General features: G+C 57.0%; 1 protein-coding gene across 1 annotated transcript in view; it reads left to right on the top strand.

Annotated features, from left to right (window-relative positions):
* Positions 1-207: 207 nt before the first annotated feature.
* Positions 208-25,982, top strand: part of LRP5 (LDL receptor related protein 5) — an 88,838-nt gene continuing 63,063 nt past the window's right edge. The window contains exons 1-4 of the mRNA XM_021685276.2: positions 208-477; positions 2,065-2,188; positions 18,977-19,373; positions 25,305-25,502. Of these exons, the coding sequence (XP_021540951.2) occupies positions 208-477; positions 2,065-2,188; positions 18,977-19,373; positions 25,305-25,502 (989 nt within the window). The remainder of the gene's footprint in view (positions 478-2,064; positions 2,189-18,976; positions 19,374-25,304; positions 25,503-25,982) is intronic.

Genomic DNA, 25,982 nt, shown 5'->3' with positions numbered 1-25,982 from the left:
AGCTCCCACCCCCATCCTGGTATCCAGCGCTGCGTTCCCCGGATTATAGAACACCTGTCCTACATAACAGAAGGCTTGTGGGGCCAAGTGTGGGACCCACTCTGCCAATAGAAACCCACATTCCTGAGGTATGGACTCTGAGAGGGCCTGCCACAGATAAAGCTGTTTTACTTCAAGAAACCCAGTGCATCCTGGACACACTTCACCATGGAGTCCCGGGTCCATGAAATACCTACCTGCTGTGGGGGGTGGTTCGTGCTGGCTGTCACCGTGTCACCTGTGTTTGCACAGAGTTCTCCTTTCCCACGGGCCAGCGCCGTATTGGCTCACGAGGGCCGCAAGGCTGGATCCCCAGCCCTGCCCGGGAGCAGCCCCAGGACAGGGAACTTGTGTGGGCACCGCCCGCCTGAGAGGAGTGTGGGCCCGGTCATCTCGGTGCCAGCTGTGGCCCCAGCTTTGCCTCTCCCCGCAGAGCAGGTGAGCACCTGGCCTTGCGTGTGTTGAGCAGGACAGCCCTGAAGCATGTCCCCCTTTGCCGCCCCCCCCCCGGACCTGCTGGGCTGGGTACAGAGTGCCACGTCCCCGGGGAGGACGCGGTGTGGGCCATCTGCAGCCCGGGGAGGTCTCTGCCCATGTTGTCCCCGGGTGACCTCAGCAGAGGGAGTGGAATGGCCCACTGAGGCTCTCCTCGTTTTCATGTCATCCCCACCTTCTTCCTGGTGGGGTTTGAGCCGCCAGCCGTGGAGCGTGCGGGCGATGGCTCAAAGTGAAGGAGCAGAACAAAGAGCAGTTTTCATCCATTGGGCTACCGTTTCTTTTTTTTTTCTTTTTTTTAAAGATTTTATTTATTTATTTGACAGAGACACAGCGAGAGAGGGAGCGGGAGAGGGGGAAGCAGGCTTCCCGCGGAGCAGGGAGCCCGATGTGGGGCTCGATCCCAGGGCCCTGGGACCATGACCTGAGCTGAAGGCAGATGCTTAACGACTGAGCCACCCAGGTGCCCTGGGCTACCGTTTCTAGTCTCTAAAACATTTTCCCTTTGGAAAGATGTACCCTTTCAAGGAAAGGGCCTTTATTAAGTATTAACCTTTTCTGCGTATCGATTCGGCCTGCAGGTGGCCCGGGGCAGCTGGCTCGAGCTCTGTAAGGCCCACCAGCAGCACGGGGTTCCCTTTGCCCTCACAGGGGGGTCTTCATTCAGCGCCTCCGTGGCCCCTTGGGCCATGGACCTGGGCTGGGAGTAACTGATTTGGAGGGTAAAGTAGAATCATTCCAGGATCCAGGCAGGTGTGGCCACGAGGGGGGCGCTGGGCCCTGGCAGCCCCCTTGCTCTGCTCCATCTGGGAGGATCCAGAAAGACCTGTTCAGAAACCCTCCCCTGCCCCACCACCCTGAAGCATTCCTCCAGCCAGACTCCTGCAGCCCTGTGTGGCCCAGGTCTTGAGACCTCTCTCCAGAGCAAGGCCTTCCCGGGGCCCCACCCCCATCATGATGGAATGTGACCGGAGGTGGGACTCCATCACGCAGGCCCAGGGATCCCGTTGGGGTACCGCCTGAACGTGGGCCTGCGAGACGGGGTTCCCAGGGTCTCCAGGCGCGTCGTCACTGATCTCTCACCATGGTAAGGGTGTACGGTCTCTCCTGGAGGGCTGGGATCTGGGCACGGGGGAGGTGCGGGGTTTTCCGAAACTCCAGTGCTGTGTCAGCAGAAGCAGGAGGGGATGCAGAGTTAGGAACGCACTCCCATCCACGGTCAGTGAGGTCCTCACTGTCAAAAGTGACAGGGGACGTGTTTGGTTAGTGTCCCCCTTCCGCTCCTTGTGGGTGTGAAGAAGACAGGTGGGCCCCGTTTCTTCTCGCCCGCCTGTAGTACCAAAGGTCAGCTGGGTCACCGGTGATTTCTCGGGAAGTTCACCCCACTGTAGCCCACTAGGCATGGTATGTGTTTGCATCCCGCAGCTGCCCCCACTCTGGTGCTGGCCCCCCCAGCAGAGTCACTGTCTTGGGTACCCCCGGACTGAGGACATGCTGCACCCCAGCCTCCTTCCCTGCCGACTCCCCCAGGTTCACTGTGAACGGCTGAGGGGGCTGCTAGAGGAATCCGAGCCCGGAGCCCAGGGGCCTCCTCCACCTGTTCTGGCCCTGCCCACGTTCCTGGCTCCGCTCTCAGCTCTGCGGCCTTGGGCAAGTGAGTTAAGTCCTCTGGGCCTCAGTTTCCTCACGTGTCGGGGTAATCGTTGCCCGAGGAGGCAACGAGGCTGCAGAGTGCTTAGCACGGGGCTGGCTCCCGGTGAGTGCTCAATAATTATTAGCTATTAGGGTTATTATTACAATCATTAATTGTTATTCTCTGGGGAGAGGGCCCTCAGGGGATTCTGGAGTCAGGTTCAACTCCAGCTCAGTGGTGACTTGGCTGAAACCATCTTAGCTCAGAGTCGTCAGAAGCTGGAGTGCTGAGTTGCGTTAATGGCCGTATTGAGCCTGATCTCTCTGTACTGAATTTGCTTCCTTGCCGAGATGAAGCCTGGCAGGGGTGGGCTCTGGAAGCCCCGGGCCTGGGGGAGCAGGGGCACATGTCCATGGGGGGCGGGGATGCTTCCTGGGCCTTTGCTCTGTCAGAGGTGTGGCCAGGGGTGCTTTGCGCTTCGTTCCTTCATCTGGAGGCCTCCCCCGATCGATGTGTAGGGTGTTACCAACACACCCCTTACCTCTCCCTCCTCAGAGGAAATTGTTAGGGAGCCCGCTTTCTTCTCTCCCTGTTGCCCGTCTTCTGACAGCCCCCCGGGCTGGGGCAGGGCGTCCTCTGCGGCGGATCGGCCGCCTGGCTGGCCAGCAGGCGTCTCTGGTCCTCTTGTGTCTGTTGGCCCTCCTGCCCCATCAGTTTCCCACTGAAGGCAGAGGAGGGAGCCCGGGCACCGAGTCTTCCCCCTCAGGTGAGCTCCCTGCTCCATCCAGCTTTCCTGCCCTGGGATGTGGACGGTCAGGGCCTTTGTCCCAGGTGACCGACGGGGCCCTGTGCCCAGAGAGGCTGCTTTCCAGCCCGTGTGCCAGACCGGCTCTCCCATTGCCACCTCCGTCTCTTCCACAGCCCGCAGGAGGGGCGCAGACCCTGCAGCCCTGAGCTCCCGGCCCTTCCCCTGCACCTGCCCTCTGGCCACGAGCCCAGGTGGGACCTGCCCGGCCCCTCCTCAGTCTAGGCTGGCTTTCCTGACTTCCTGTTGTCTCTAGCCCGAGAGTAATTTGAGCCTCTGGCAGGTGCCTGGCCCAGAACTAGGCCCCTGGGACAGGATGAACACAGGCAGGCAGCGGCTCTGTCCTCATGGCCAGCCCAGGCCAGGCCGGGAATAGAATGCTCTGACCCTCGGTCAGCGGTGACTGCACTTTAGGTGAGGCCGGGAAGGGAGGGCAGCCCTCCACCCCGTGCCACCTGGACCTCGGCTTCGTCCGGTCTCGCCCCCTGGGGAGAGCATGGCGGCCTCTCTGCCTGCCTGGCGGGCCATTCTTCTCCTGCTTCGACCTTCACACCAGCCCTGGAGGCAGGGAGGCTGGCCACATCTCCGTGGTCACCGAAGAGCCTCAGAGTGCTGACCTAGGTTTGGAGAGTGAGCCAGTTGAGTGGCAGGCACTCCCTCCCCCGACCCCGGCACTCACTGCTCAGTGTGCGACAGGAATGTTAGGCCCTGTCACGAGGGAGACGTGTAGCTCCACGCTTAGAGCCCAGTGGTCCCTATGCGGGGGCCCTCGTGGAGTGTGGATTCACACTCCTGGGTTGCTGTGTGGTTCTAATGCTTGGCATGTCCATACCCCCTTCCTACACATGGGAACGTTGAATCTGAGGAGAACCTGGACGCTGTACAGGGTTGTGCTGGGATGATGGTTGGGGGGGCGGCGGCTGGGGTAGGAGCCGCAGAGATGAGCAGGAGGGGCTGCTGACCCACCTGCCTGACCTGGCTCCCCCTCCAAAGCAGCAGTCTTCTGGGATCTGCTGTCTCGCCTGAGAAGGAGCGGTGTGGAGCACCAGGCTGCAGGTGCCCCTCTCTGTTCCGTTTCTTCTCCCTGGGGATGGAAGGATTGTCCTGGAACACAGGACCCGGATATGTGGTCAGGTGGCGGGAGGCCACCGTCCCTAAGGGGCAGAGGCTGAGGGACGGGGCTTCCTCCTTGGCGTGTGGTAGGTTCACCGCAGTGTCTTGGGGGCTGAATGCTGCTCCTTTGTCTCTCTGACCCTTCTGCAGAGAGATCTTGGAGTCATTCAATTGCCCCATTAGGCAGAATGAATGAATTTCAAGTACTTTGGTAAGAACCTGCACTCTTTGCTCTCCTGTGTTGCTGAGTAGTGGAGGGTGACTTTGGGCAGGTTACCCAGCCCCCTCGTGCCTCAGTTCCCTGGTCCGCATACCTGCATACCAAAAGAGCTCCCCTAGGGCTTCTCCAAACCCTAATTCCAAACCCTGAAGAAGCCTGAACCCTAATTTTGGGCTTCTCCACATTCTCATGAACCTCCAGACCCGATGCTTAGCTTGTTCCCGGGATAATCAGAGCTGGTCTTCAGTGCTGAGCGTTATAGGCAGCCCCCAGACCTGCGTAAGATATTCAGGACCGAGAAGATCCAGCTCTTGAAGGCATGTTAGCGTTCATAGAGGATTCAGTGGGGACCAAGAGGCAAGAGGTTAAAGCAGACCACGGTGAGGATGGTTTCTGTCTGTCCGCTTCTCTCTGCCTGGAACAGAGGTGTCGCGAGCCTGAGGTCTTTTGTTTGGCTCCTGGCCGCAGCCTCGAGGCCTCAGCACCCAGCAGCTGCTTTTTTCAGGAACAGTAGATCATTTGAAAGCAGAGCCTCCCAGTTTTGCCCCATAAAAAGGAGATTTTGCAGAGTGATGGTAAATTTGGCACGCCTTTATTATTATTATTTTTTTTTTTGCACCACTTAAAGAAAATAAAAGCTAGTACAAAGGTATGTTTGTTTCTGAAATGCGTTTCCTTTCCCAGATGTTCTTTTCTGCCAATTCCAAAATGCATTCTGAGCTCAGTTCTCATTTCCTCTCTGCCGAGCAGAACAATGAGATCTCTGTGACCACACGGGGGAAAGCGCCGTCTTCCTCGCCAGTGGACCTGGGGGGGAGGGCTGCAGTGGTCCCACCTTCTCCCACTTCAGTGGAAACGACCTGTTGGTGCCAGCCCGGTTAGAGACCCCCGCTGACTGTTGCGGGTTTGGCAGCCCGCGTGCCCATGGTGGGAACTTGCAGGGTGGGGGCTTAGAGGCATCGGGCGGTCTGCACCTTTGTTCCTGAATCTTGAGTTTGCTGTGTGGCCTTGCACTAAATTCTTGTATGTGCATTGCATTTGTGCACCCTGGGGCGTGGGACTATCTGTGCTCCCTGGAGCTGATCTGGCCCCTTCTTTCTTGCATCCAACACTGGTCCCTGGCCAAAGGGCAGGTATCCAGGACACAGTGCAGATGCCAAGTTGGCCGGAGAGCCAGATAGAACTGGGTGGGCATCACCAGAGTCAGCAGGGCCTCAGGCCTTCCTGAGCTGGCTGGCCTGACCCTTTTTCACTTGAGACGGGTGGTACGTGTGCTCCTTGGGAGCTGTGAACCACACACCTGCCCATGCTCACACATAATACACACATGCGTGCTCCCACGTGCAGTACCCTTAGAACCTTCTTGGTTGATTTCCAAGGACTGTAAAGAGGCCCATAAAAGCTTGCACTTAGGATGGTTTTGATACTGGTCTCCATTAAGAATGTTTTCTACGGGGTGTGCATTTTTAGTTGGGGTGTGCATTTCATGAAATCCTTACTTTTTGGTCAATGCATCCTGCCTTAGAACACCCACGATACAACTATCTAGACTTAATAAAAATAGCTGGTAGTTACTGCACGTTTATAGTGTATCAGGCAGGTTCTAAGGGATGTTCAGCGACTCATTTCATCCTTGCAGCTGCTCTGGGGACTGGGTGCCCGTTATATAGATGAGCAGACTAAGGTTAGGAGAGCCTGCAAAACTTGCTTGGGGTCACGCAGGAACTAAAATTGACAGGCTGAGGCCCCACTGCCTACCCCTTAATTGCTTTTTGAATTATAAAAGTGTTTTCTTTCATCTATAAAGGAAATAGGCTGCAGAGCCCCCAGTGCCTTTAAATAAGTGGCTTTCATTATTGGGGGGGGAGGACACCGAGGCCAGAGGGCTCTCCTGGGTGGCCCCACCTTCTGTACGAACCTGAGCTGCCACCTGGTGCCTATTTGCATGGGGCCTCCAGGACACCGGGTGGAAGCTACTGCCTTCCTCCCCCTTGCTGGAATGGGCCAGCAGCGTCAGCCCCCCACGGCCCCTGAGTTAGTCTCTGCCATGGCCTTGGGCCACTTCCGGGAGCGGGGAGCTGTTGAACCGAAATGGTATGTAATCAGAATGCTATATTTTGTCGAAAATAAGAATGTTAGTAACGGGCTGGTTTCTGGCAAGTCAAACTGGGACTCTGAAATACATATTTTTCCCTGCTCTGCCCTAAACCTTCTAATTAGTGAAAAACGCACATTTGCAAACATCAATCAAATGTCGTATTTCCTATAAACTTGTCCTAGGTATCACTGAGTTGGTAACATTCCATGGGGGCTAAATTAGGGCTTGCAGAGTGCGTGTGTGCATGTGTGTGCGAGAGAGCACAAGGGAGTGGGAGGGACACACTGGGGTGCCTGTTGGTGAGCCCTGGCGCCCGTTTCCTTCCCTAGCAGGCGCTTGGGCCTCTGCTTCCAGCCCCCTCACCTGTCAGCACCTGCTGGGTCACTGCAGCGAAATGGATATATTCACCCAATTCAAACATAGTTGGTAGCGGAAATGGCTTCAGGGAGAAGCACTTTCCCTCACAGGGAAATCTGTGGTGTTTGTAACCAGACCCTGACATCCACCACCAATGGGCTCCGTTAATGGACTCTGTTTTGGACAGGGCGATTTGTTTCTGGTAACCGGCCCTGGTGTGGGCTGTGTCCTCCCTCACTGGCATTGGGACCGGCTCTGGGCCCCCCCGCCATGCGCTTCTCTGGCCGGGTCCACGGACGTGACCTTGGGGTCGCAGTCAGTTGGGGTCATTTCCGGTTCTGTGCTGTGTTGGCGGGTAGGATGCTTTCTTGCCTGTGTGGACCAGTGTCCTGGAGCTTGTCGGGTCATTTGTATCTGGGGTGATTTGTTGTATATCATTTCCCAGTAACCAGATGGAGAAAGCCTCTTTGTTAGGACTGACATCCTCCTGGTCGGAAGACCATGTGGCCCCAGAGAGCCCCCAGCCTTGGACACCAGTCTTCCTGTCCACGAAAAGGGGAGGAGGTGGCTGGGGGGTGGGAAGTGAGTGTGCCGAGCTGGAGATGGCCGGCATTCCAAGATCTGCCTCTGCCCAGTGTCTGTTGATGTGTCCTGTTCAGTTTTGCTTTTGTGTTTCCCGTTTCACTTCACCTTCAGGCCAGTATTTTTTTTTTTTTTTAAAGATTTTATTTATTTATTTGACAGAGAGAGACAGTGAGAGAGAGAACACAAGCAGGGGGAGTGGGAGAGGGAGAAGCAGGCTTCCCGCGGAGCAGGGAGCCCGATGTGGGGCTCGATCCCAGGACCCTGGGATCATGACCTGAGCCGAAGGCAGACGCTTAACTACTGAGCCACCCAGGTGCCCCTTCAGGCCAGTATTTTTAAAAATGTGTCCCCTAGGTCAAAACTGCACGGTGCTCTTTCATCAGATATACTTGGGAAATCCTGGGTGTAGGACATGAACTAGGTTTCCTCACTGCAGGATTTCTCAGAGCCTTTAAAATGGCAATTACATGCTAGACTATGTCCCCCTCTCCCTAGGCTCACTTTACAGGTCGGGGAAAAAGGGTGGTTACTGGTGTGTGAGTTGGGTTGTACCCAGAGTGACATGGGACATCCCCGGCACTCTTCTTTCCTGTTACCCTCGCTTTGGTGTGGCTTCTTCACACTTGTCACCCCTGGGAAGTCTCACTCTGCTGACTGTATGGAGTCTAGCTTTGTGTCTGAGTCCAAGGTCAGAGTAAGCTCCTACCCACTCCCGTCAAGAGATTCGGTGAGATTTGTCAAGTTTGACATTCTTTGAGATTGCTTGTTGGTTGCTTTTGGGATTTGTCCCCTCAAATAGACTTGGATGAGGAGTGGCATGGTGGGAGGTAGTGGAGGAAATAGCCAGCTTAAGATCAGGGGCTCCACCCCTCGGCCCCCCTCCCCCCCATTGTATGCTGTGTGGCCTCAGATAGCTGCTGGAGGGATTCCTCATCTTCAAAAAAAAAAAAAAAAAAGAGAGAAATAGATAAAATTGCTGCTCCATCAGGCCCGGGGGGCGGGGGGGTGGTGTTTTGAGATTGAGTTGGGTTAAGGTAGAGGGTGGTGAGCGCGCAGTAGGCCCACAAGCAGATGCCAGTTCCTTCCTCTGCCCATCCCTCTGCAGGTTGGGCTGGGGGCTGGGCGCCGGGGAGCCGGTGTCCCGGCGTCCACTGAGAAGGGGTTTCTGGGATTTGCAAGGTGTGAGGCTTGCTGACCATCTGACAGTTATCCCTGGAACGTGTCCTGGGTTGGGGGTGAGCCTATGCTGGGTGGGAACTAGGGCCACACAGTCACCCCTGGAAGGGGCCCATGTCACTTGGGCCAGGGTTGGGACCCTTAGACTGGCCCCTGGGGGCATTGGGCTACCCTGACTGCTACTCAGGGGTCCCTCTGGCAGGCCCTCGGTGGGTCTGTGCCAGGTCCTGGGCCTTTGCTTGTCTCCCAGGACTTTGCGGAGTAGCTGAGCCCAGGTACAGCCCCCCTCATGCAGGAGGACAGCGGGGACCCCCCCAGCCCATCTCCCTGTTTAATGAAAATCCTCTTTAAGGGCTTCCTCTAAGCTTCTTTGTGCTCTAAGGTGTCTGAAACTTTATTTTCTTTGTATCTTTTGCAACTGATTTCTTCTTTCCTGCCCCACCCCCCAAACCTGCCCCTGTCGTTTCCTGTCTCCCTGCTTCCCTGACCTTTGAAATGTGGTCCCTGCTCAGGAAACTTGCCTGGGCCTCAGGGTTAATTACCCTGTGTGTGTGTGTGTGTGTGCGCGCGTGCGTGCGTGCGTGTGTTAGGGTTAGGAAACCTAGCATGGCAGCTAGGGAACAGCAGAAATGGGGCGACCAAGCTGGAGGAAGAGGGCTGGCTCTGAGCGGCACCATGAGCCCAGGCTGGAGAGCCTGTTGTTGGAGGAGCAGGGGGGGAGACACCAGGAGCCCAGCAGGTGCAAGGCAAGCCTGAGGGCCTGGCACCAACCCGCGTGGCTGGGCTGGGACAGGGAAGGTAGGATGGGAGGTGGTGGCCTTGCTTCTGCAGCCAGTGATGTGCATAGACCTCAGGAAAGCAGCTTGATGAATGTCCACAGCTGCCGTCGTAGTCCAGGTCAAGAGTAGAACTTCTAGTGTTCCAGAAGATTCCTCGAGCTGCTTTCTAGCTTTCCCTTGCCCGCCTTGTCCCAGGAGGCACCACTCAAGTTTTGTCTGTTCTGAACTCCCCACCCTTGTGGTTGTAATAAAGCTCTTTCTTTGTATCACAAGCAGCCTTGGTTTGGAAGTAGATAAGCAGTCCTTCGTAATGGGTTATTGTCTTAAGCCAGCCTTGGCTATATCTGCTCTGGATTGGAAGCAAAATAGATTTATTTATTATTTTTGTGCAAACGTCAGCTTTTGTGCAAATGTCAGCATATCTGATCGATGGCTGGGTCATTATTGGGATAGCGCCTGGAACGGGAACGGCGGAAGAAGGGCCCTCTGCCAGAAGCCCCACGTGCCGCGGCCAGCCTCCAAGGCATGCGTCCCCTTGGGCAGCTGGGCCCTGCTCTGCATGGGCCTGTGGGTGGCACCGGCCATCCCTGCCCCGAGGAGGTGGGGCGAGCTGGGTGGTCTCACGGAGGACCCCACTTTCACCTGGGCCGGGTGTGGGACCAGGAAGGGCTCGTGGGGGTGGGAATGGCTAGAGGCATGGTGGGTGGTAGGGAATGGGGTCTCCTTGGTCTACTTTGGGGGGAGTGGGGGCCTGCGGGGAGCCTGGTGGGCTGGGACCAGGTAGGAGGTGGGAGAGGCGTTTGGGCAGATCCCCGGCTGAGTGGGTCCAGGGTGAATAGATGGGTGGGGCAGGCTTTGGGGGAGCTGGGGGAGCAGAGTCTTCCTGGGGCTTTGGGAGAGGTTATCGAGGGTTCCGCTCGGGCTCAGCCCGTTCAGGCCGACAAGTTTGAGTTTGCTGAGCTTTCCATAAAAGGCAGAACATCTGTTCAGTTAGAGGAAACCCAACATTTATTATTGTTGTAAATGTCAAGTCTCCCCTTTAGAATCTAGTTCAGGAACTGCAGAATGTGTCACGGAGGGGAACCTATCGTAGTTGGGTGGAAGGCCCCAGATGGCGGGTGAAACTCTGTTGCTGGGATCGTGGTCACCCCGGCGCGAGGGGTCGCACGCGGGGCCTCTGCGCCCCAGTGACAGGGTGCCTCCCTTGCGCTGGGCGCCAGGGCAGAGGCGTGGGGTGGGAAGGTTCCTGGCTTTGAGGAACTGCCCACATAAAAGGGAGTTCGGGCATTTGATACGACCGTCATCGAGAAGTTGCCATGAGAAGCTGCAGTGGGATTTTGCTGAGATCACTGCCCCTGGTCGAGCCACAGACATTTCCTGCCATTTTAACATCCTTGCATTCCGTGCTCCGCAGACAAGTGCAGCCTCCTTGTACTTGGAGGTGAGGGACTGAACTTCTCCGAGCGCAGAGCTGGGGAGACTTGTTCACTTGCACTTTTGGGGACCGCACCGATTTCTCCTTGATCGCTGTCATTTTAGCCAGATCAGCGCCTCTCATGCATTTCCCCTAGAACTTTCTGCCCCGGGGAGGGGGGCGGGGTGGGAAGAGGCTTGCATAGCTCCTTAAACATGCCCCCACCCCAGCCCGAGTGCCTTTGAGGTATGCTTTATCTTAACATTTAAGAGAATTCTGCAGTTTCTCTCTGTTCAAGTCATGCTCTTTTTTTTTTTTTTTTTTTATTGGTGGTTTGAACTTTATCTGAAGTACCTAGGATTATATCTAAGTAATAATATATAAGACTGTTGGGGAAAAATAATACAATTTTATAGAAGGACCCTAAACAAGATTTAAATAAACGTTCACGGATAGGAAGACACTATCCTAGAGATATCACTTTCCCCCACATTGATCTGTGGATTTAGCACGACTCCAGTGCCCTTCCTTCCCCAGGGCACAGATGCTGGCCCCTGGCACGTGAGGAAACGGGGTGGTGACGGAGGTGCTGGTGGTGACATGGCCTGGGCACCCGGCCTCCGGGAAGCAGGGAGGGCTGCGGTGAGTGGTGGTGGGCGGCAGAGGCTGGGAGTGGCGGGGAAGTAGTTATATTGAGCAAATAAGTAAATGGATCGATGGTCACAAACGCCGGGTGTCCACTTTGGAGAAGCTGCTGACCAGCCCAGCAAGGGGAAAGATTAGAAAGCACCCCGGGAAGCGTGTAAAGTTGCGAGGACTGCTGTGCACTGCTGGATTTTTAGCACGTGCGCGCGCACGCGCGCGCACACACACACACACAGAAGGAGACACAGAAATAGTTCTAGGTGTACGCATATACACACGACTGTCGACTCTCCTTATGTGTAGTCGTGTGTTCTGGAAAGCTGCCGCAGACATGAATTAGTGGAGGCGGGGAAAGGCAGGGTTGGCTTCCCGGGAGCCTCTGGTCACACAGCTGCTGTCTTGTGTTTCCCACGTGCTTTTGTTGAAAGACACCTTATTTCAGGCGCCTGGGTGGCTCCGTTGGTTAAGCGACTGCCTTCGGCTCAGGTCGTGATCCTCGAGTCCCGGGATCGAGTCCCGCATCGGGCTCCCTGCTCGGCGGGGGGTCTGCTTCTCCCTCTGCCCTCTTCCCTCTCGTGCTCTCTGTCTCTCATTCTCTCTCTCTCAAATAAATAAATAAAATCCTTAAAAAAAAAAAAAGAAAGACACCTTATTTCGTGTCCACTGCTGAGTCGTGAGCCCTGAACGCAAGGCCAGCAGGGCTGTGAGTCGCGCCTGAAGGAAGCTCCTCTGGCGCGTGTTTGTCTGTGAGGCGCGCAGGCCACACGGCACTCCAGCCTGGGGACCGTTTTTAACGGTGACCCCACCACCGACAAGCACAGAAATATGAACAACACGGCGCTCACGAGGCCACAGAAAGGACACTGGCTTGCGGTGTGAGAGCGGAGACCCGAAGGCAGAGCGTCACCTCCGTCTCTCCCGGTGGGACATGCAGGTTGGGTGACAGTTCTCTTGCCTCTGCATGCGCGTGTCCGGGGACAGTCACAGACGCTCCACCGGTGACCTGGGGGCTGTAAATGAAACTTAGTGAGTGGGCCAACTCAGACGTGGGGGTGTGTGCGGATAATGGGGGTGGCGTACGCTCGTGTTTTCAGGCTCTGTCTCCTGACAGCCCCGGAGACAGTGATTCCCAGTGACAGCGAGCCCCGCCGGTGGCCAGGGCCGGGCTGCCGAAGCTCACTCTCCCTGGGGAGGAACCAGAGCTTGTCACAGGAGAGGCCAGTGCGGGGCTGAGGGAGGGACAGGGTCACCAGTGCCTGGAGCGTATTATTGGCCAGAGAGTAAAGAAATCCTCGGGGGGCAGCGGGGAGGTGCCAAGAGGACACCGGAGCCAGCACGAAGGGAATCTCGCTGTCCGAATGTAGGGAGGTGTGGACATCAGAGTAAACGGGAATATTGGATCGTAACCCATTTAATGAGCTAGGAATAGGTGAGTCTACACTGGCTCAGATAAATGAATACGTAGCACATTGCACGTCGCTTTAACGACGGCCCAACATTTCAAAACAGAACCCCGAATGCAGGCTACACCTGTAGTTCCAAGTCCTTCTTCTCAGTAGCTTGTGATACTCTGTGACGTTACTACGCCATCCATTTTGGTCTGTGCTGATGTGTTAAAATACATATCACATAAAATTTACTGTCTTCACCACGGAGAAGCGTCCATCCCCGTGGCATGGAGTACATTCACGAAGTTGTGCAAGCATCCCCTCCACCCACCTCCCCTCCCACGGTGACGTCGATATGCTCCCAAAGCCAGGCTTTTGCTCCCAGACAGCAGCGCGATAAGCATCCTTGTTTGTCTTTCTGTCCTGCCGGCTACGCTGTACCTTTTTGCCTTTTCGTTTTGAGAACCCTTTAAGATTCCATAAAACATCCCAGCAGAGACTGTGGAACTCTGGGAGCCGGTTGTAAAGTGTGTAGGGGGGTGTAGAGGGCCCAAGACAGCCAGGACGTGCGGAGGAGGAATCAGGAGGGGCTGGCTGAGCCAGGTGTGGGGGCACGCGGTTCTGGTTTGGGGCCGGACAGGTAGACGAGAGCAGGGGGAAGGCAGAAGTGGACCCAGGCATAGCTGGAGGTCTGGCATGAGCAGGAGAGGCGTGGCGGCTCCCGCCCCCGGGGATGGGGTGTGCCGGAGGGTAGTATCCATACCGGGTTTGAGAAACTGCTAGAAGGCATGCGGAGCTCTTAGATGTTGGGTAAGTTGCTTGTAAGCCATCCTGAGTAAAATTACCTTGAGTGCGTGGATGGATCTTGGTATTGAGCGTGGGCACGCTCGGCATTCACAAAGTCTTATTCATCCTTCCAGGCTCTGGTCTCCCTTCCTCCAGGAAGCCTGCCAGGTCCAGCCGAAGGTTCATTCTCCTTCAGGCTCCAGAAACCTCCCATCTGTGGCACTCACCGGCCATTTCTGCTTGTTTAGGTTAACTGTGTGTGTGTGCAGCGTGTGTCCTGCCCAGCTAAATTTTAGGCTCCTTGAATGTGGCCCCACGTAGTCTTCCTTCCCTCGAGGGCTGGTGTGGGGCGAAGGGTCACTCCTGGCTGATAAGCCACAGCTTGTGTCCGGGCCTCACTTGCTCTGGTGAGCACTGTAACGCTTGGTGAGTATCAGTAGGGCATGTACTAGAAGCATTGCCTCTTTGGTGCGGAATCAGAGGATTGGGTTACCTTGAGTTGGGTTGTATTTAGTGTAACCATGTGAACGGTGTAAAATGCGGCCTATTGGAATGGAAAGCCAGACATCTGCTATGAATTCTATATATAAATACTGGATATGCTTACATGGGGTAGAGTGGGATGGCTCGGGCTGGATTTTCAGACTCCTGATCCTACTGCAGTGGGGAAATTGGTCACGGGTCCTGGCCCCCAAGGGAGGAGGGAGAAGGAGCTGGCCTTTGTCCGACGCTGATCGGCCGAGGGGGGCTGGGAACATCAGATCGCCTGCAGACAGGTGGGAAGACCTGCTCTCGGGCCCCTAACAGAGAGGTATGGAGAACCCGCAGGACTCTTTGGGGTGTCCTGAGGGTCGTGGCAAGAAGGGGCCGTGGAAATCCAGGGCCACAGAGAGGGTAATCTGTGCCTGGTTAAACCAAGGAAGAATGTCCCAGGGGGATTTAGTCTGCTCGGGGCGCGGGGGTGCCTTTTAAGAGTAGATCTCATTTCCTGCCTCTAAAGTTTTGCCCCAAATCTCACGGCGAGAGGCCAGGTCCCGAGAGGCCAGGTCCCCTGGGTCCGAGTCCGGGCACATTCCTTTGGAGCAGAGCTGGCCCAGGGCTGGATGGAGGAAATAATTACTACCCCACCCCGGCTGCTGTCTACTGAACATTTCAGATGTGCTGCTTCTGGGCCGAGCCCTTGGATGAATTGCCCTGGTCAAGCCTCACAGTCTCCAAAGTGGAGGTAACGGCGATCACCCCCATTTCAGACCAGACGTCGTGGTCCGAGAGGGCTGGGTCTGAGCGGTCGCCCCGAGCTGGCTCCGGGGCTCACACCCTGTCTGTTGGCCCTTCTCATATATGGTCCTGAAAAATATATTGGCACAGATAACTTCGGAGCAACATAAATGGAATTCAGGGCGAAAACGTGACAAGTATATGTACCCGGAGACCCGACAAGGTCATCTTCCCCAGTGTCCTGTTGAGTCTTCGGCGCGTCAGCATTGACTGTCCAAGTACAAATCAGGGCTTAGAGTTAGGTTGGTGGGTGTGTTTCGACCTAACATGCTATCGTGCACGTTCTCTGATGTCACTGCAACCACTTTCTTATTACTTTTGTGGATGTGATTTTACACCGGGAGAGCAGTCTGGTTACCCTTGACTTTGGAGAAATTTTGTTCGTTTTTTGTTACAAATAAGGCTGCAGCAAATACTGTGACCAGGATGTTCCCTGGGATGATTTCCTGCCAGGGTGATCCCCGGGGAGAGGGTTTACGTTTTCATGGTCCTTAATACCGGTTGCCACTGTGTTTTCCGAAAGGGTTTTCCTGGCATCTGTGGCCACGAGGTGACAGTCTGGTTTTTCATGGTGACCTGTGTGGGTTCCGGAGCTGGGAAGTGGCTGGGCCCAGCGGCTCCCACTCCCACTGAGCCCAGAAGTTCAGGCCGTGAGTCAACAAATCATCCCTGGGTGGAGTGACCTGGGGCAGGTCAAGGTCCCTTTCCCAGAGCTGCAGTTACCTCAGCTGAGACCCCTGACCCGCGGGGGGCTGTGGGATGAGAGGGGCTTGGGCCTGTGGGCATGCTGCCTGGCAGGGAAGGAGTACATAGGACCAGCGTCTGCTCCGCCCACATGCTTCACCCCAGGACCTTTGCATGGGCTATTCCCTCTGCTGGTGACGCCTTCCCTTCCACCCTCCCTCACCCCTTCACGTCTGCCTGATTGTCACTTTCTCAGGGGGACTGTCCTGACCATCTTACCTGAAATGACAGCCCCCACTCCCAGACCCCTTACCCTGCTCTGTTTTTCCAAACCATAGCATTGATGTTTCAAGGTACTAACTTGGCCTATCTATTGTATTTATGGCTTATTGTCCGTTTCCCCGTTGTAATATGGGCACGAAGGTGGGTTTTTCATGTCCCAGAGGGTGCTACATAGCCGTCTGTCCCCACTGTCCTGGCTGGCTCTGTCCTGATCTCAGTGCAGAGCACCACCCGTCTGTCCTGCTGTCCTGAGAGCTTCCTCGCCTTTCTGCTCTGCTCTCGTCTCTTCCATCTGGCCCTGCTCCCACCACATCCCCATGGCAGGCTGGCTCCTGTCCGTCCTGTCCCCAGCGTCTTTCCAGCCATGTCTCCCAGTGGGAAGGCCCGTTGGCCAGGGTTGCCTAGGCCCTGAGCAGGCCACTGGGAGAGTGGGTGCTGCCTGTGTCAGCTGGGGAAGCCCCCCTCGCTGTGAGTTCCCGGGGGACTGGGGTGAGGCTGGTGCCTCTGGGGACTCGGGAGTGGAGTGTGCCATGCTTTCTAAACATCCTAGAAGCAGGAACTGCTCCTCCTGGAAAGAGCCCGCCCGCTGGGGCCATGCCTGCCCGGGCTGCAAGGAAGCTTGCCTGCCGCGCACCCACCCACCCATCCCTGGCTCTCCAGGGTGGCTCCCCTCCCCAGGAGTCTCACTTTGGGAAAAGCACAAGAAATTGAAAAACACCTCCCCCCCCCCCATCTGTGGCCTTTGAAGGGTGCACCTGAACTGCCCAGAGTGTAAACCGTGGTGAAAATGTGGTCTTTCCAGTTTGGGGAGAAAGTACAGAGCAGAGCTAGGATTTTTTGTGCCTGGGGCAGCTTCCAGGAGCTCCTTCCTCCTCCCCCATCTCTCCAGCCCAGGCACCTCAGCTGTAGGGTTGGGTGTTTTGGGTTTCTGGCTGACACCGGGGCTGGCGACTCCCCCCCCCCCCCCCCCCCCCCCCGTACCTCCTCCATAGCGCCTCCCCTCCCGGCTAGAGAGCAGCTGATTGGAGACTGCTTGTCTGTGGGGCCGTTCACCTGATGATGCTCACACCTGGCACGTCTCCCCTGCAGCCCCTCACCTGTCGTCACCAACCAACACTTGAATACCTGTGGCCACAGGGAGCTTGCTCCCTCCTGAGACAGATGCTAACTTATAGAACGAGAAGTCAGCAGCTTCCCCCTGCTTGCTTTAGCAAGGAGTCGTCTGGCCAGAGCTGGGTCTTCCTTGGTAGGGGGACGTCATGGGGCCTTGGTGACAGCACCGTGTGTGCACCTGTGTGGGTCTGTGTCTGGGGAGAGGATCAGTTTATCAGAGAGCGTTGTGGTCCTCAGAAGGTGAAGAACCATAGTGTGGAATTTCGACTCCACGTGCCCGGGCAGGTCATGCCTTGGCTGGATGAGTGGGGACGAGCCAGGGGACCTGGCCGCAGGGAACCTCAGGCGCCTGGGCACTGTAAACCTCGCGGGCAGGACGGGATTCCTGGTAATCATTGCTCTGGGTGGCCAGGAACAGCACGGTGATGATGAATGGGAATGTGCTCCAGGCCTGCCACGTCACCCGGGGGTGCTATGGGGTGTCTTTGTTGGCCGTGGCTTTGCCCGCCTGTTCACTCTGTCCTCCAGATCCCACATACAACCCTGTTTGCAGTGAAGGCCCCCCTGCCTCTGGTCCTCATGGATTCTTCCTCCTCGGAAGGTTCTGGACTCTCCGTCGTCCTGAGCATCATTCCCTTCCCCCACTGCGCTCTTTGGCTGGCCGGCACCTAAGTCTCAGATGGCACCAACTGCTGGCCAGCCCGCTGGTGGTGGATGTCCCTCTTCACCCCCCGGAGCCTCTTACTGGGGGTGGGGACCTACACCCTTCTGGACTGTCCCCGTTTTCCTTCCCACCTCTCACAGGGCAGAGGTAATGCACCTTCTTAAAGTTGGGGTGCCGGAGGCTGGGTGGGGCTGGTGAACTGTATGTGTGTAGAGCAGCTGGGTGCTGGCCCTGGGCAGGGCCAGGAGCGTTCTTAGGCAGGTGGACCCTCGGCATGTTGGGAGCGATTCCCGTAAGAAGCTGGGAAAACGGGAACAGTTCCATTTCTTAATGGTTAAAAACTTTTTAGTGAAGTAAATACACACAGAAAAGTAATGCATTTTTACAAACCAAATACGCCCCTGCAACCAGCACATGAAAAGTGGTCCAAAGCGCAGAGGGCTTTGGAGCACTGTTGAACTTGGCTGTGCAGGCAAGTCTTCTCTTCTCTTACCCTTCCATGAAGTGGGCGCGATGTCCTCCACAGCCCAAGCCCGTGCACGGGGTCCCCAGGACGCTTAGAGGGGAGCCCGCATGGCTCTGCGTACTGTGTGTGAGCTGCAGAGAGCAGTCGGCCTGTGATGATGAATGTTCTTTACTGTCTGTCTGCATCTGCTTGGGGCAGGGAGGGGTCAGATCCGGGGACAGACGTCCTTTGTGGCCGTCTCCTCCTTGCAGGAGGTCAGGATGCCCAGCTCAGATGTAGCTGCACCACCCCCGTTTGATCTTTACGGGCGACCCTCCCTGCCTCCTGACGTCGTGATGCCCGTGATGGTGGTCCCGACCTCCAGCCCTCCTCGTGTCCCCGAGTCCTGCAGGGGCATGGCCAAGGTTGGAGCCTGGCACTCATTGTGGCGGCCTGACCTTGGCCACCGCGGCACAGGGCGCCGTCAAAGGGGTTTGAGCTGAGGGGGTGGCATTCCAGAGTGGGAAGCCGAGGCCACAGTCCCAGGAAGGGGCCTGAGCTGGGACAGCAGGTCTGGGAACTGAGGGAATCCTGAGGCTCTGCCGCACCCGGGCTTTGCGGCCCGGCCGCGACTGGGCCCCCACACCCCCTTCTCTTGCATCAGGCTGATGTGACTTCTCTGCAGCTCCTCGAGTTGCCGTGTGGTGTGGCCGTGGCAGGAAGGGTCACCTGGGCCCCGGGGGCGCTGGACGGCAGCCCGCCGTGACTCCAGTGATAGCGGCCCTGTTGGCTCCTTGGAGAGCTCCGCGAGTGGCAGGCTGGCCCGGGCCTGCCGAGGAACCTGCCTGCCCGCACCCGGGGGAGCCGAGGGAAGGAGCGGAGGGGCCGGGGTGCGGCCGGGTGGGGGCCAGGAGTGCGCGGGGCCCGCAGCCCCCTGTGCCGGGCCCCCTCCTCACCTTTCGCTTCCACCCCCGCAGCCTCGCCGCTCCTGCTGTTCGCCAACCGCCGGGACGTGCGGCTGGTGGACGCCGGCGGAGTCAAGCTGGAGTCCACCATCGTGGTCAGTGGCCTGGAGGACGCGGCCGCGGTGGACTTCCAGTTCTCCAAGGGAGCCGTGTACTGGACGGACGTGAGCGAGGAGGCCATCAAGCAGACCTACCTGAACCAGACGGGGGTCGCCGTGCAGAACGTGGTCATCTCCGGCCTGGTGTCACCCGACGGCCTGGCCTGCGACTGGGTTGGCAAGAAGCTGTACTGGACGGACTCGGAGACCAACCGCATCGAGGTTGCCAACCTCAATGGGACGTCCCGGAAGGTCCTCTTCTGGCAGGACCTCGACCAGCCGCGGGCCATTGCCTTGGACCCCGCGCACGGGTAAACCCAGCTGCCTTCCTCCTTGGCGGGGGGTGGGGGGTCGTGTTTTCCGTCTTGAATTGAGCCCAAGCAGCTTTGTCAGAGAAAACCTGGCCATCTTAAAAGGAGTTCACCTTTCAGGACCTGTTGTTGAGAATTATTTCCCCGTGATAGGCTGTAGTTACGTTTCTGTTTGACACCTGCTGCATCCAGGGCACTGGAGGTGAATCACGAGGTATCTCTGTTGTGTGCGTGACGGCGTCCGAGGAGTGTGGATGCTCCAGCAGGTTGGATCTGTACCTTTCACACCTTTCTAACCGCATTCGCCGAGAACGGTATAGAAGGTGGTCCTTGTCCGGAAGTAGAACTGGCCAAGGGGATTGTTTGGCCTCTTCCGGAAGCCCTCTGCTCTCCTCTGCTCCCCGGTCTGGCCAAGCTCACTGTGACCCATGAAGGCTCAGGGCCCAGCCCTGAGGCCCAGGTGGGATCGTGTGAGTGGCAGTGAAGCTAAGAACATCCTTGGATTTGAAGGCTGGGAGGGCGGGATCATGGGGAGGTACCTGAGTGTCACAACCCGGGCTGGCCAGGCCCATTCTAGACTTTTCCCAGTGGGAGCTGTTTGCTCAGTCACCCCTCTGCCCTCGGTCCCCTCCTCCCATAGCCTGGGAGGGACACAGCCTTACCTGGGCAGCAGGTGCCTGCCTATCCACTGGCGGCAGCCGACCCACGGCTGTGTGCGTCCAGTTCTCTGCTGGTTCGGTGGTCAGAGGTGCATGGCTCCCTGACGTCTTGAACAGAAACACAGCGGGACCCCTGGGTTCTGGTCCTGATGCCGCCCACTTGCTCTTGTCCCTGTGGTGCCTTTTCTGCCCGGTCAGCCCGCCCCAGGATGGGTGGAGCAGGGGCCGGGAGGTGGAGGCCTGTCCTGCCGAGGCTGGTGTTTGGGGGAGCAGGCTGGGTGAAGGGGTGCTGTGGCCGAGTAACCCACCTTATGGCGTGCTGACTTAGAAAATGCGCCCCTCTGGCTCTGGTCTCCACCACGTGCACACACATGAGGTCAGGGATGGTCTGGGATTTACGGCCCTGGCGTCTGACTCTCTGGAGTCAGGCTAGACAAGCCTGGTGCTTCCACCACCGGGGGAGCACCCCGGCCCCAGCATCCTGGGGGGCCAAGCCTGACAGTGACTTCCCACCCTTAGGCCCCTCTTGCCCCCCTTCCAAGCAGGCTGAGCGGCCCCGGGCCAGGCTGACCTTCCAGGATGTTCCCCATTTCACACCTCTCCCATACTGCGGGCCGAGTCTCCCTGGCTAAGAGGGGACATTGTCAGTGATGGGAGAGGCTGAGGGGTGCCGCCTCGAGGCTCTTGTGAGGCACCGGAGGGAGAACACCATAGTATGGTGTGTCCAACAGGGATATGTGCCACAGAGGAGATTAACGCTAGGCCCGAGGACAGAGGGGGTGAGGCAAGGTAGGTCAGGAGACTAAGAACATCTGTTGGTGACATTTGAGCAGAGCCCTGAAGCAGATGAGAGGGAGAGCCATGTGGCCATCCAGGGCACAAACATTCCAGGCATTGTAAGTGGCCAGGGCAAAGGCCCTGGGGTAGGAGGAGGCTCAGCCTGTTGGAGGGGCTGTAGTGGAGTGAGGGGGAGAGTGGAGGACACAGAGCAAGGGGAAAGGTAGGTCCTGTTTAGAGTGGAGGAGTCGCTGGGTCTGACTCATCAGCAAAGGGGTCCCTCTAGCCGTTGGAGTGAGGGTGGACTTTGGGGTGGGAGCGGGGTGCTCATTAGCGGCTATCACCATGATCTGGTGATAGAAGGTGAAGGCTTGGATCAGGAAGCTAGTGGGCCATGACTGAGAAGTGGCCAGATTTGGGATCTGTTTTGAAGGCAGAATCACACAGGTTTGCTGGTTCTTTGCACGTGGGTTAGAGAGAAAGGCAAGAAGCAAGGGTTGCGTACTGCTGCTCTGTGCCTCAGTGTCCCCATCTGTACAGGGTGAGACCGTGTCCCGTGTCCTGCAGAAAACACCAAGAACAGTTAGCAGCTTCAATAAGTCTTAGTTGTTGTTACCTAAAAATGCCCCTCCCTCACCACCCCAAATAGAGTCTCCATGTCTGTGCACAGTGTTCTCTTTTTTCTTCCTCATGACCTCTCACTGTCTCAGTTGGGAGGTGCTTGTGCTCAGCTGGGAGGTGCTTGGTGCCTGGTTGGGAGCTTGGTGGGGAGGTACTTGGTGGGGAGGTGCTCGGCACTTGGTAGGGGTGCTTGGTGCTTGGTAGTAGATACTTGGTGGGGAAGTGCTTGGTGCTTGGTGGGGAGCAGTCTTCTCCATGATCATGTCCAGGCTGCCCTGGCCTGCACCATCACTGGGAGCCGGTCAGTCTCTAGCTCTGGCTTTTCTTATTAAATGTTTGAAATCCTTTCTGATCTTGCCTCTGAATTCTCTCCAACACCCCCACCCCCTGGGGCGAAGTTGACTTTGGTGCTGATGCCTTGGGAAGGACTTCTGAGCTGGCCTTTCCCCCACACTTGCCCCGTGGTGAAGGTTTGAGATGCCCGTTCTGTCCCCTTAGGCACCATGCTGCCCAGGAGGGGAGGACTCTGGGCCGGTACCCAGATGCCACTCTTGCCGAATACAAGCTGGGGCTGAGTCCTGGGGGCAGGACCGCTGTCCTGAGACTGGGGACAGTGGGTCATGCGCTCTGTCCTGGCCACAAGCACGAGGTTGCAGGAGCAGCAATGCCCCTTCCTGGTCCCGTTGGAGCCTCTGCCACGTCCTTGTGCCCTCCTGTGACATGTCCCCCGTGTTAGAGGAGGGGACCCCCGGACCTCATCAGGAAGGAAGACTCTCAGGCCATCTCAGTGTGCCCACGACCGGGAGCCCACAACCAGGAGGGCCCGTGGTCCCGAGGCTGGGCTTGGCATCGTTTCAGCAACACAGGTAGAAAAGTGTCAGCATCCAGACAGGGTGGAGGGAAGACACCACCCTCCCCAGGGCCAAGGGCCCACGTGGCGACAGAGCCAGCTCTGGGGAGGACCCTCTGGCCCTGAGTACCTGGAGCGGGGCAGACGCCAGCCCAGCACCGAGGGGAGGCCCAGGCCTGCACCAGCCCACGAGGGGCTGCAGTGGCTCCTGGGTCCCAAGCTAAAGCCAGGCTGAAACCCAACCCCTTCCCTAAAATGCAAGATGGTCCTTCCCTAAAATAACACACAGCCACGACCCACGGCCGCAGGCAGCCTCCGCACAAAGACCGGGCGCTGTGCTCTCCTTCGGACGTTGATTTCCCCCCGTGGAATTTGGCCGGGCCCGTGGCAGCGTTCAAGATTTTGCAAAAGCACATCCACGCCAACGGGTCTCTGGTAACGGAGTGGCTCGCAAATTCCCCATTTAAGGAAAGCAGCGGGCCTCTGTTATGAAACCCCGGGGGAAGGAATTTGAATTATGCTCCTCGCGGAGGTCCCGAGCCTTCACATTTTCCGGCCTTTCTCGCTGGCTGCAGGGAGCGTTCAGGGAGGTCAGGAGTGGCTTGCCCTGAGCTTGATTCTCCTGATATCTTCTCGGTGGGTGGTGGGAAGGCTGGGCCCTTTCCAGGCTGCTGGGGGGGGGGGGGGGAAGCACTGGGAAGAAAGGCGTCTGCAGCAGGCTGGCGGGAGCCCTTGCTGAGGGGGCCCGTGGCACCTGCGAGCCTCGGGTGGCCAGGAAAAGCGCACCAAGGCCCCGGGCCTGCTGGTACAGAGGAGAGTCACATGACAGCCAGGCTCAGGGCCTACTCAGAGAACCATGCGGTGCTCCCAGAGCCGCTGGTATGTGCCTGGGGCAGGGCAGCCTCTGGAGCCTCAGTTTTCCCATCTGTCCAGTGGGAAGAGTGATCCCCGCTCTCCCTGTGTCGGCCGAGTACTCACTAGATGCAGAGGAGGGAGGGCAAGAGAAGCCCCTGGGAGAGGTGTTCCATGTGAGGGGTGCTTTCTTCTCCTCTCTGTCCCCACTGGGGTTGGAGAGCAGGGGAGCTTGGTGACAGGAACCTTGCTGCCACGCGGGGAGGAGGCTGCCTTTTGCACGGCTCAGTGACCTGTCCCAGCTCCTCCAGCCACGGCACCAGCTCAGAAATGACACCCCCCTCGGAAGGCTACACGGCCTCATAAATGGGGGTGGTCCCTCCGGCACGCATACCTCCCGTGGCCGCAGGGGGCCCGCTGGACGAGGACCCCCAAAAGCAAGGTGGGGCATGTTCTCCCCATGCCTCCAGTGAGTGCGCCGGCCCCCGGTTTGCTGAGGGTTTGCTGAGAGGGGAGGAGATCTTACCTGGGATGGAGTAGAGCCCAGAACCGCGGGGGACTTGCTGGGTCAGAGAGAAGTAGCTCGAAGCTAAGAGAGAGTCTATGGGCCCGGGAACTAGGATCCTGAGAAGGGACGGTGCATGGCCTCTCCCCGCTGGATTTGCACTCGCCGCAGTCCTCCCACGGATTTCACAGGGGGGGCCTGGGAGCTCCCTGCCTTCCCGGGTCAGGGTTCCAGGTGGACTTCCATTGGCCGGCGTGGACGAGCTGCCTGTCTTTAAAGCAGTCTCTGAGGCCGAGGGTAATGGGATTTGCTGATTAGCCATGACCCACCCATGCCCACCCGGGGAGGCAGGGAGAGCTTGAAAGACCACACATGGGAGTGGGGCTTCTCAAGGGGAAATTGGACACCGTCCTCCTTGTCGGCAGAGAGACACTGGGCAGACCATAGGTCTGCCACCCTTGTGTCCCATGGCTCATCCACGTCCGACTAGAACCTGAGGGTCCCGTGTCCTCCAGGCTGGCGTGGTTCCTCTCAGCTGTCACTAAGACCCATGCCTGGCTTCGAGGAGCACGCTGGGTTGTCGCCCCACCTGGACAACTAGATGCATTCTCTGGGTGCTGGTGGGGTTTGAACCTGTCACCCCAGACGCCTGGTGTCACTGCGTATCATGTCCACTTACTTGGTGGGCCGTCATGTAAGGAAGCCTTTAAGGAAGTGGGGTGGCTTCTTGCGGATGTGAGAGGCCTGCCCCTTACTGGACGCTGGAGGATGTGGATAAGCAGACCCAAATCACCCACAAACCCACCCATGCAAAACTGCTATTACTGTTTCAGGGCATGCCCCACCCGTGTGGGTTTTTTTTTTAATAGATTTTATTTTTTAAGCAGTTTTAGGTTCACAGCAAAATTGAGGGGAAGGTACAGAGATTGCCCATATGCCCGTGAGCAGTCTATGGTTTTGACAAAGATGTAACGTTGTGCGTCCACCAGTGCAGTAACTTAACAGAAGAGCTTCACCGTCCCGGAAATCCTCTGCACTCCACCTGTTTGTCCCTCCCCTTCACAACCCCTGGCAGCCCCTCATCTTTTTATTGTCTCTGTAGCTCTGCCTTTTCTAGAATGTCCTGTGGTTGGAATCATGTAGTTTGTAACCCTTTCAGATTGGCTCTTTCTCTTAGTAATATACATTTAAGATTCCTCCATGACTTTCCATGGCTTAATGGCTCATTTTTTTAATCTGCTGAATAACATTCCATCCTACATATTTTTAATTGGCTTTAGCAGTTCATTTACAGCATTTTCGTAGTAGCAAAAAATCATAAACAACTCGAACGTCTGACGTGGAGTCATGTAAATAATTTACGATACCCTATCACCGTTAAGAGAATAAGGAGGATTTCTATTAGTAGAAGGAGAGGGTACCCAGAGTATATCGCTAACTGAGGACAAGTTGGAACAGCATATTTTGATTACCCAAGTTTGTTTAAAAATTAGTATGTTCCTAATTGCTTAGGAGACAAATTGGAAATGAGAATAGCCCAGCCCCTAAGCACTGGTTATCTCTAGTGGACGAGATTTGAGGACGAATTCACTGTCTCTGTCTTACACGTGTGCATTCATGTAGACAGAAAACAAAGACAGAAAGCTCGTGCTCTGCCTCCTCGTTAGGTACATGTACTGGACAGACTGGGGCGAGACACCTCGAATCGAGCGGGCGGGGATGGACGGCAGTACCCGAAAAATCATTGTGGACTCCGACATTTACTGGCCCAATGGGCTGACCATCGACTTGGAGGAGCAGAAGCTCTACTGGGCCGACGCCAAACTCAGCTTCATCCACCGTGCCAACCTGGATGGCTCGTTCCGGTAAGTGCCCACCTGCTTGTGGGCCCCTACCTCTCCCTCTGTTCCCTGGCCATCGCCAAGGCCTTGGCCAGTCCGCTGGGCATCAGCAGGTGACCCTTCTTAACTCAGACCCCGTGGTCTCGTATCTGAAACCCTGGGGGTTGGAGGAGTTCTGGACTTTTCAGCACTTGAAAAATGATAGAGTACACACGGTACGTCTAACTCCACACCGAGCAAGGTCTGGGGCGGCGGGGGGGGCGGGCGTCTGCCATCCACTGTGTGAATATGTTGGCAACAAAACACAGAATGTTCGTTCTAAGCAGGGTTGGAAGACTATAAATAGCCCCACATCCACACACAGGTTTTGCCACCAAATGAGTAACAGAACTCTTGCCATTTTCAGAGTTGTTTTGGATTTCAGAATTGCAGATAAGGGGTTGTGGACGTGAAGCCCGGGGGTCCGACAGGGTTCTGAAGAGTTCACTGTACCCCCTTCCTCCT

Source organism: Neomonachus schauinslandi, chromosome 11, assembly GCF_002201575.2.
Source record: "Neomonachus schauinslandi chromosome 11, ASM220157v2, whole genome shotgun sequence".
In the NCBI taxonomy this organism is placed as follows: Eukaryota; Metazoa; Chordata; class Mammalia; order Carnivora; family Phocidae; genus Neomonachus; species Neomonachus schauinslandi.
Note: the sequence above shows the minus strand (reverse complement) of the source record. Positions and strands in the feature narration are given on the sequence as shown.